At 46.9% G+C, this 10,960-nt stretch overlaps 1 protein-coding gene across 1 annotated transcript; it reads right to left on the reverse strand.

Moving 5' to 3' along the window:
- Window positions 1-660: 660 nt before the first annotated feature.
- Window positions 661-2,850, reverse strand: LOC146178198 (uncharacterized; the record flags this gene model as incomplete). Its single annotated transcript, XM_084579581.1, has 1 exon — window positions 661-2,850. A coding segment is annotated over one exon (2,034 nt), but the record flags the coding sequence as incomplete, so codon positions are not given.
- Between the last annotated feature and the right edge of the window lie 8,110 nt (window positions 2,851-10,960).

Raw genomic sequence — 10,960 nt, forward strand, 5'->3', positions numbered from 1 at the left:
AGAGTCGCTTTCCAAACGAGAACACGGTGTTGTGGACTGCCCGGCTGTCGCAAAAAAAAGACAAAAAAAAAAAAAAAAGAAAAAAAGGAAAAGGGACAGAAGGCAAAGAAAAAAAAACGAGAGACGGCAAGCTCGCCATCATAAACGAGCGTGCGCGCCGCCCTTGGCACTCACGGGCCGCCATTGGCCGGAGCTCGGGTCTGAGCTCCGCCTCCATGTTCCGATGACGTCAGCAGCGGGGGGAGAAGTCGTGCGCCCGATAACACCCCGCGACCTCCGCCGCAAGGCCCGGAGCTCGCGCGCGTGCCGCCAATTTCAGCAGATCTGTGGTCGCTGTCGAGTCGCCACGAACGCTGGCGGGCCTGCGGATGCCAATTTAAAAGATACCTCGGAACTTGTCGGGCTTGTCGCCATCTAAGCTGCGTTGTTTTTGAGGCTTAGCACTGCTATAGACTACTGGAGACATAGGCAACCGAACGTTTGAAGGAATACTATACTGGTTGAAGTGAGGCAAAATAATAAATATCTCACAACATATGAGCCGAGATTAATTCTGTCATTCACATGCAACTAATGTAACACGTCGAATACGCAGCAAAAACAACGCACAAATTCTTGGTGATTTGACTGAAGATAAAGCGCACGGGAAGACGCACACAAGAGAAGAAGACACAGGACACGCGCTAACTCACATCTGGTTTATTGCAGCAATAACAGCAAATATATGCTGAAAAGGGTTCATGCGCAGTACATAAAAATCCCATAAAGACAGAGGAAAAAAATATAAGGAATATCACAAAACATTATCAAGGAATATCACAAAACCCGATCAAGAAAACTGATCTCTGCCTTCCAGAGCCGCACCGACGTATCGCTGACACACCTATCTCCCCTTTTCCCGATATGGAATGCCTCCAACAGCTCACGCGCTGTCTTGTCACGGCCTCTGCCCAGAATCTTAATGTCAGCCAGTCGCGGCTCGCACGCAGTGCAGTTCGCGCAATGCGCTGCCAAATTTGACCCTCCACTCCTTAAAGCCCGCAAATGATCCCCTGCTCGATCATTAATACAGCGCCCGGTCTGGCCAATGTAGGCCTTCCCACAGGTCAGCGGGATCTCATAAACGACCCCCATGCAGCAGTCGACAAACCGCTTGGCATGTTTTTTCTCACAACCGCTCGGTTTTCCAGCACGCGAAATGCGTGAGCAAAGCTCCGCCATCTTCTTCGGAGCGGAGAACACCACCGGCACGCCATGTCTGTTCGCCACTTTCTTCACGTGGTGCGCAACCTTATGCATATACGGTACCACAACAGGTTTAGCCGTATTTCTCACCGGAGCAGTTTTCTTTCCAAACATGGCTCGCTTGGTTTTCCGGAGCAGGGCTTCCGTCACTGACATAATGACCGCGCAGGGGTACCCAGCAGACAGCAACCGCTGTATTTGCCTATTAAAACTCGACTGCACAGCATGCGGGCACGACTTCGTGAGGGCAGACCCTAAGCATTGGCTAGCGATAGCTCTTTTAACAGTTTTAGAATGTGCCGAAGAGTAGGGCAAAAGTTGTTTCTGTGCCCGCGGAGCGTACAACCAACAAACATGATCATTCCCTAAAGTAACGTTAATATCTAAAAACTGCAATGAACCCTGTGAAGGAAGTTCATGAGTGAAAACCAGACCTCTCCCATTCTGCCGAAAGTTGTCCAAAATCCCACCCACCGCGTCAGTGTACGTCGAGTTTGGTAGCTTGTTAAGAACAATCAGAAAATCATCCACGTACCGGAATACCTTTAGAACACCTTTCCCATTAAAGCTCTGCTCAAGGGCGCGGTCAACAAAAGCTAAAAACACATTACAAAGAACCGGGGCAACACAAGAACCAATACATATCCCTTGTTTCTGGCGATAAAATCTGTTCTCAAAAGAGATAAACGTAACACTAATATAAAACTCAAGCAAACGCATAAAATTATCCACTGTTAGACCACTAGAGTTCTGAAATTGCACAACCCCACTTTCTTCAATAGCATCTCTAACAACAACGAACAGGGCAGCATGAGGCACAGAATAATATAAATCTTCCACGTCTACAGAGAATACATAGCCAATCGACTTATTATCCTCGAGAAAGCTCACCACTTCATTCGAATTCTTCGTTAAAAAGGGGTCTTGAAACTGCAGTGAATTTAAATGCTTCTGAAGGTACTTGCTTAAAACATGCTGCCAAGTACCATTTTCACTAACAACAGACCTAAAAGGCACATTCAGCTTATGTGTTTTAGCCGTAAAAAACACTGAGAGGGCATTGCACCTAGTACTAACAATATCATTTGCTAACCTGTCGAGAACCAAGTCTTTGCACAAGGCAGCCGCTTTACCCTTCACTCTAGTGGCGCTGGACTTTACTTCCTCGAAATTCTTGACGATAGCATCTTGCGCTCTCCTGTGGTATTCCTCTTCAGTCAACACCACAAAGCCTCCTTCCTTGTCAGACTGAAGCAGTCGTAACTCATTATGCTGGAAGAAGGAAACAACCTTCCCCCACCCATCCTTGGAACGGCCCGCGGAGGTCCTGGCAGTTTTCATCAGCGCGTCCACACCATCAAGAAGGCATCTTTCTTGGTCTTCTCCTGCAGCCTTCCTAGCTATTTGCCGATTGAGCGCAAGCAATTCATGGCCCGGTACACTTGGTTCCTGGCAGAATTTGGGACCCTTGCTTAAAATATTGGAAATGTCCCCCGGCAACACCGCATCACCAACCACTGCCACATCAGTAGCCCGACGAACACAGCTCTGCCTGCCCTCAGTCGATTGCAAGGCTTGGTTCAAGGTCTGGGCCCAGAGGAATTTTTATGTACTGCGCATGAACCCTTTTCAGCATATATTTGCTGTTATTGCTGCAATAAACCAGATGTGAGTTAGCGCGTGTCCTGTGTCTTCTTCTCTTGTGTGCGTCTTCCCGTGCGCTTTATCTTCAGTCAAATTACAATGCACCATCTAGCCCAACTTCAAGTTTTGTTAAATTCTTGGTGCCTAACCGTAGAACGAAAGATTACAAGTTGATTACTCTTTTCTAGACAAAATTATAACGGAACGGACATCCACATAATGTGGGTTGCTTGTCGAATCAGGCGCATTTCTTGTCACCAGTCATAGCTTTCTTAGAGCTGTATAGGTCATCTAATTTTGGGTATTTGGGGCTAACATATTTATCCGATTGCTGCCTTCAATGCGAAATAACGTCTTCCTTAGCATTCTTGTCTTGTGTACTAATAATAAATACATAAATATAAAATTAAAATATACAGGTCACGTTCCTGTTTAAGTATACTTATTCGCAATGAAACACTCACAGCTGCAAGCGTCCAGTGTATAGCCCTTATAAATGTCTTTTATTAAATATTGGATAGAACTGCTTGATATTTCTTCTAATTTTATTCAATGTACAGTCTTTTCCAAAAGTGTAGAGCCCCTGCTTCTAGCTGAGCCACTTCATGCGGCATGTAATGCATTTCCAGTGTTCCGAACCCCTTGTGGGCAGGAAATTGAACAGATAACTTGAGGCGTCTGCAAAGCAAAACATCATTACGTAATAAGTTGAGCAAGCGAATCGCAGCTGAGCCCTGGAAAAGTACAAGTGTCTCTAGTATCTCAGAGAACGGAGACTATAAGCATTCAGGGAATGGTTTGCATAGTTATCTGTAACAAGGGTACCTTTCCCACTTTCTAATTTTCCTCTTGAGGTGCAGTACCAAAACTTTTTCAATTTCGCAATGAAATTACAACAAATTTGTCTTTTTGTGCAAACTCCGCTTGGGGACCTGTATTCACACCGTAGCTAAACGCGTCAACTCTAGCGCATTAAATTTTTTTCTTCTTTTTTTTTAACTGCGTACGTAATCAAACGCGAAAAGATGATTTGCTTTCAGGTCTACGTCAAACCAAAGTTAAAGAGCCGCCCGCAAAAAGAAAAAAAAAAGAGGAAAGAAAGAATTAAAGACTACATGGGGAAAAGGGATCGCTGAAAAAAAAAAAGAAGCTAGAAGATAACGAAATTGCCGCTGGTCACACGATGGCTTTGTCTGTTTATTCGTCTTTCCGTGCAAATGCAGCTGAGGGGAGAGCTGTCGGCAGCCCATGGGGAGATGCTGCTGGGATAATAGCAGAACGAAGAAACAATTGTTGTGGCATGATAGTATTCTATTTAGGTGCAATTGGTTTCGATGCAGCATCCTTGAATGGTGCGATGAGCCTATTGAGCGCTCTCATACGCAGCTACACGAGTGTCGCCTCAAAACTGATGCTTTGCGGCTGCCCTCGAAGCGAACTGCCTACCGGAGAACAGGGCAAGATTATGATTTCGGGCACGCCGAGGCAAAGATAAAGATAGGCCGTGGACGCTACCGATAAACAAGGTCCTCTTTTATCGGCAGCTCGCCAGTGTTCTTTCAGAAAATGCTACTGGCCAGAATGCGGGGCGTGCTGCAGCTAGCCGCGGCAGACCCCTTATCTGATAAGGCACCGTCGGGGGAAGTTCTATCTTCTCAGGTGTGTTTGCCAAGGTGAGACGACGCCCGTTCATTCGTTATCGGAAGTCACGTTTTCCGGAAGAAGATATTTAGTTCTCTTTTATCGCTTTTCTGTTTGCCAGCTAGCAGGCGGGTCATTTTAATCATATCAAGATGTGGCACTCAGAATGCTCTTTCATTCCCCATGCAAACCTTCCTGGTCAATCTTCCGGTGTCTGGCCGCAATCTGCGGTCAGAGACTCTCTCGGGTTACCTGTGAGCAAAAAAGGAACTGCTCAATACTCATAAGCTTTCGGCACCCTAAAGTTCGTTCGCAAAGCGTCCAGGAGGAGCGCGCGCTTCTTCACTTCGTTGGTGACGTCGTTTGCAACGAAGTAGAATGTGAGGTGCTGCATCCACGAAGACCAATTTTTGATGGTGCCATGCATCGTTCCTGTAGCCATGGCCTGACTTTCAACTGCGTCTGCTCTATCCAACTTCTAGTCGCCAGTGTTATGTTTGGGGCGTGGGAGCCCCATGAGTGCTGGGTAGAGACTGCGTTTATTGTGCTTTAGGAGAGAGCAGAAGAGAAAGGAAAAGAGAAACGCGAACACTTGTAAAAAAGGCATTGCTTCTCGTGCCTTGGTCGTGCACATGGTCCGAGGACGGTCCAGTTGCAAGGCAACGCGCGGCTCGGGTTTCGATGGCCCGCGCGTCGTCGTCGGCGCGGGAAGGGGGGACACCCGCTGGTCTCTCCGAAGCGGCCGGCTCGCACGGGCAAGGAAGCATTGCAACTGGAGCGGCCGTGCGTCTGTTTGCTAGGAGACGGTGTGGCAGTGCGTCGGTTCGCGTACACAGCACCCTGCACCTGTCAGCTCATGTGTCTGTCTCGCCTTCCTACACGTCCCGTCCGTTCCTTCCTTCCATTCAACATGAACCAACCAGCCCGACAAAGCCCTCTTCTTGAATTAAACCTAAGAATGTGCCAGGTGAAAGGGGGTTCGCATTCCGTGGTGTAATGAAAATCAGTCGACGTCGAAGGTTGAAATGTCGGCTTTGAGGGGATTGAATCTACAGCTTTGATCTTGAGTCGTAGCCAGGTGTAATACTAAACCGTTAACTAGTACCGACTGCAGATAATGTACCATCGTAGCTACCTCCAACCTGTGCTTACAATGTAATCACTCTCCGATTTATCATTCCATGCCTCATATCTGCTATACACTTATCGGATTCCCTGCACACGCACTCACCTATTTACTTATATGCAATAGACCCTGGCTTTTCTTCCCGGTTCGGTTGGATAACGCGCTAAAAAGCTCACAGGGAGCCTGCAAGCTTTTGCATATAGTTGCAGAGAAGTCAATAAGCAACGCTCGTTCTGTTTACAAAAACGAAAGCGCGATCATTTCAGTTAGCAGCTGGTAGGTGACGTGTATAGGGAATCCCACAACGACGGAATGTCTGCGACCGCCGCTAAGTCTGAGACAAATGTTAATGGCACATAAGGTGCGCGCTTCTCCGTATATATAATGCAACGAGAGGGCGATGAAACAATGGCATTCAGCCATCGCCTTGTCGGACGCGCCACTGTCGCTGCCTGCCGCGCTCAATATTCTGAACTTTCGCCTAGACAATGCATGCCTTCATGTGTGCAAGCCGGGTAGTAATCTATGCATAAAAATGAATTGCGCAAGCCTAGCGGTAGTTGTTTATTTCGCTCACATAGAATCTGTCGCTCATTCCGTCTTTACGGAACGGCCCGAACTGTCACAAGCTGGAAGCGCGTTTGTCAAAATGAAGTGTTTTTTTTTTTTTTTATCATGAAAAACAATTGCGAGAGGACAGTCCTTTCTTTGAGAAAAAATCACAGTTGCCATCTCAGTGATCATGTTCTCACTGAAGTTATTTTATCCAAAATTTAATCGCCTTCCCTGTATCAGCTGCCATATAGCATGCTCCTTCATAGCACGCGGATGGACATAATTAAGCGCCAGCCTAACCGCTTTTAAATGCAACAGCATTGAACGTTGCAATTTGATACGACAATCGAGTAACATCTCTTAAATGAGGAGAAATTGTTCGTAAAATATTTTGAAAACTGGCCTTAGAAAGAGCACTTCTCCATTTTAGCATCCGCACCTTCCCTTGTGTTGTGAGCGAACGAAGCGTTACCAATAGTTAGGTCGGATTTATGCAGTTTAAGCTCGGTTAGTTTGGCTGCCACCAGGCAAGATTCAATTTAAACTTAACAGAAAATTGTCAGCAAATACTGTGCAGACCAGTGTTAAAAAATATATTTGCTGGAATGTTTCTACCTGCAGGGGTCGACAACGTTGCGTTTTTGTCTTATAAGCAGGCTCCAGCAAAAAGCTGCTATAGTTTATCTGGCATGCTTGTGAACTTGGATAGGTTAGATTTTTTTCAAGTGCGAATATTCTAAGTATAACTCCGTTGCATAAACTGAGTCTCTGTTGCTTTCAAGAACTTCTCCTGCACCTTGAGTCCAACGAAGCCTTCAAGAGCTGTGCCGGCACGTTGAGTCTGACTGCAGCATCACAACCACACGCTTTATGTTAGTCCTCGCCGCCTTCTCGGTTCTCGGAGTACAAAACACGACTTGCTTGAGTTGGCATAGTTTTCCTTTCTTATTTTTATTGCAATATTGTGATCTCTGCATGTATACGCGCTAACCACCGTCGAGCCAGCTCAATATGCTGTTAGGCCTTCTGTTGTTTAGCACGAGGTTGTGGGTTTGATTCCTGACCGTGGTTCTTGAATAGTATGATCATTGCGAATGCAAGACCAGTCGTCTATCAAGATCCTGGTGCGTGCTAAAGAATGTTATCAAGTCTGAAATATATTAAGCCCTATATATGTGTGCGGGGTGAAACATAAATACAACAAACGGCCGAAGACTTTTCATTCTTCTTTGAGAAAAAGTGACACTCACGGACGCGTGATACCGTCATACGTATTCCCAGGTCAGCCCACGCATAAAGGGTCAGCCTTAATCACAGGGTCCGAGGGTATATGAGCTTGGTCGCATAACCTGAGTAACACACTCTCATTAGCCAGTGAATGAAAAAAGCAATACTTCACTCTAATTGGCTAGACTGTAGCGGTCGCGGGATCCGGACTATAGTGACAGCTCTGGGACACGTTAATACCACGACGACTTAAGCTCCTCAACATGTGCACTCATTCCATCAATACCTATAAAATTCGTATATACAGATATCGGTGTTATGAAAAAGAAGGTACTGTATAAGCATTCAGCCAATTACTACTCCGTAAATTTGAGTGACAAGCACGGAGTTTGTTTTATTTTTTCACAGACTTTCTTTTTTTTTTTTTTTTTTGTCTGGACGAATATCGTTTACCCAGACAACACATTTAATGTCCATATACAATCAAAACCGAAATTCGTCCTTGTGGACGTGACGCCGCTAACAGTATGCTATTTAACAATAACAACAGACCCTGCCCACAGTTGAGGCTCGGTATAGAGTCACGAACCCGTGTCACGAACCTTCGCTAGCCATGAATGGAGTGAGCTCGTGAACCGAGCAGCATGTAGTACGAGCACTATACAAAATTTTGAATGGAGTGGAAGAGTGGTACGTTATCTTGAAGCTGCCTTTTGTGAACGGCTCTTCACAATGCGTGCCTTTTCGTCACTTTTATTTCTCTTTGCACTTCAGTCTCTTCAGCACCCGGCGCCGCTTTTGTTCGTCTCACAAACAAAAGACGCGTAACACGCGACATCCAAATGGCTCATCCCGCTAAGAGCTCCGCTTTTCCGCCGAGTAGGATTTGTACACAAAGACGCACTAGACGATCTTGTGTAACAAATCATCTAGTGCGCCTTCTGCTTAAAAGCGAAGTGCGATTTGTACGTCTGTTAAGCAGTCAGTCTCCTTTTATTTATGCAAGGGTGAAAAGGTGTCTAGGGAAGAGGGGCTTTAGATGCTAACCTTTGTTTCAGCCTATAGCAAATTATTAGGTTCCTTTTTTTTCTTCCTGGTTATCATAACATGGAGGTGGCTGAGAGCCTGAGAACAGTGAATCTGCAATGATTTTATGATGCTGCATCGAAGTCTGTCTGAGAAGTATTTATCGCGGTCTGTATCGGTCACCCGTGTGTGCGATGTAGCTGTCATCTACCGCAACACGCAATGCACCCGCTAACGAGCATCTCGGATAGGGACCTAGAAAGGAATCGAGCTGAAAGACGGCCTCGAAGAACGAACGGAATTGCATTTAACCCATTTTCCTTAAATAAACCTTTTCTACTACTACTACTACTACTATTAGCTACTACAGTACAATCACTGCTGCTACTACTGCAACTACTATACAGCCCGTGCTGTTTCCACTGTCATTGATGCTATTACTACTATACTACTACTGCTACCAATACTACTCCTATTATTACTATTATAGCTACTACTGCTACCTCTACTATTACTACCACAACCTCACCACCACCACCACTACTACTACTACTACAACAACAACAACTACTACTACTACTGCTACTACTACTACTACTACTACTACTACTACTACTACTACTACTACTACTACTACTACTACTACTACTACTGCTACTACTACTACTACTACTACTACCAATGCCACCAACAGTACTATTACTTCTAGTACTACCACTACCGCCAACCCTATCACTACCACTGCGGTTGCTACTCCTACTACTCAAGTTGCTACCATTGCTGTTACTACACAATAACTGAAACGGCTTCACGGTGGCCTCATCCAGTTAGGGAGAAGAAAATGTCTCTATAGCTTTCTCAATAATGCGCTTGACGAGGGCTGCGATTTGCTACTTGCGATGCAGTGAAGGTTCTCCACCAGCACCTCTAGTGCGGAGCGCATTCGGGTGCCTCCCATGCATCTTCTGGCACCGTCTCCAGTCATGAGACGTCAAATGGCCGGTAACGTTGCAGTGACTTCGCAATGACGCAAATAGACCTGATATGGTGACGTCACGGTGATTACACACCACACGACGGTACGTGACGCCGCTTCCGAACTAAGTGAGAGCCACTAAAGGCTTTAATGCAAAACAAGGGCCATATATGTTAGTAAAATACTTCGCAGAGTGCACTCATCAGGGCGTAATGAACGAGGTCAAAATAAACTAAACCAGTGCGAGTTTCCTTCTCACTGACCGCACGTAGGTCAAGTAAGGTGTGCCTCATTGTACTATGTGTCACTACAGCCATTCCAGCTGACGCAATGACTCAGTAACGTGCAGATACTCTCGTTAACAAATTCACAAAGAGTGTTGTTATCACATTAATTTGCTCAATGCACTCTGCTAACATGGGGGCGCAGACCGCCGGAAGAGATGTTTGAGGGCCATAAATGAGCCTCTCGTCTATGGTCCTATTCGAACATTATGGCGCATCCTTCCACGCATATATCCACTGGACCCAACTCTCTAAAGACTTGTGCCTAGCAAGCCTTCCGAGGAACCGTCGGTGCCAGGCTGTCGGTCGCCCGCATCACGCGCTGGGTATTTGAGTCCTGGAGTATTGTTTATCCATTGCAGTTCAGGCGGTCCAGCCCGACATGCCGATGCTCACTCGCGGTCTCCTTCGGTCGAACCGCCTCAAACCGCACTGCTGCGGAACTGAGTCTCCAAGGCGGACATACTTTTGCAGAGAGAGAGAGAAAGAAAGAAAAAAAGAAAGAGAAGCGAAGAACACGCGGGAGCCTGTGCAGTACACAGGGGAAAGCTCGCGGTGGCGTCGTCTTCTCGGTGCAGTGTGAGCTGCCGCCGGTCCGACGCGCCGCGGCATGGGCGCGAGCCGCAGCAATTCCTCTCCGAAGCCGGGTGTCCCATGTCTGTCGCGCCGCTGTCGCCGCCGTTGCCTCTTCGGCGCCTGACAGGCGAGTCCTAAGAGCACGAACAGCGCTGACGTCAAGAAGAGAATTGAAGTAGGGGGAGGTGTCTCGTGGTAGCGACCGGTGTCGCCTGGCCGGCGACACCATCGTATACGTGTGTCCTGGCACGTATAACCTCGCATGCCCCTCCATAACAATGCGAGGTAAGGGTTGGCTTGACCTGAAGGTCAAAGTCGACGCCCTCGTGCTCCTACGCGACCACTGCTGTTAGAGATCCATATCAGACAGAGGGTAGGAAAGAAAGTGTAAATCTTTGCAGCGAATAGTCGGAACACTGAACAGTAGGCGGGGAAAAAAAAAAGCATGGGTACGCCGACTAACGGTTAGGCAAGAGGACTTGTCTTCGGCTTTGGAGTCAGTTCCTGACGTGAACAGGGCCTGCTGCCGACACTATAAACTCGGTGGCGAGGATCTTTCCTACCGCCCACTGTTCAAATTGGTGCTGATACTTTCTCATGCGTGTCAGGGACATTCAGGAGCTTCTACGCTATCATCCCTAGTCCAGTGCATTCAAGGCA

This window comes from Amblyomma maculatum, chromosome 9 (genome assembly GCF_055883805.1).
Source record: "Amblyomma maculatum isolate TAMU_Amacu chromosome 9, ASM5588380v1, whole genome shotgun sequence".
Classification (NCBI taxonomy): domain Eukaryota; kingdom Metazoa; phylum Arthropoda; class Arachnida; order Ixodida; family Ixodidae; genus Amblyomma; species Amblyomma maculatum.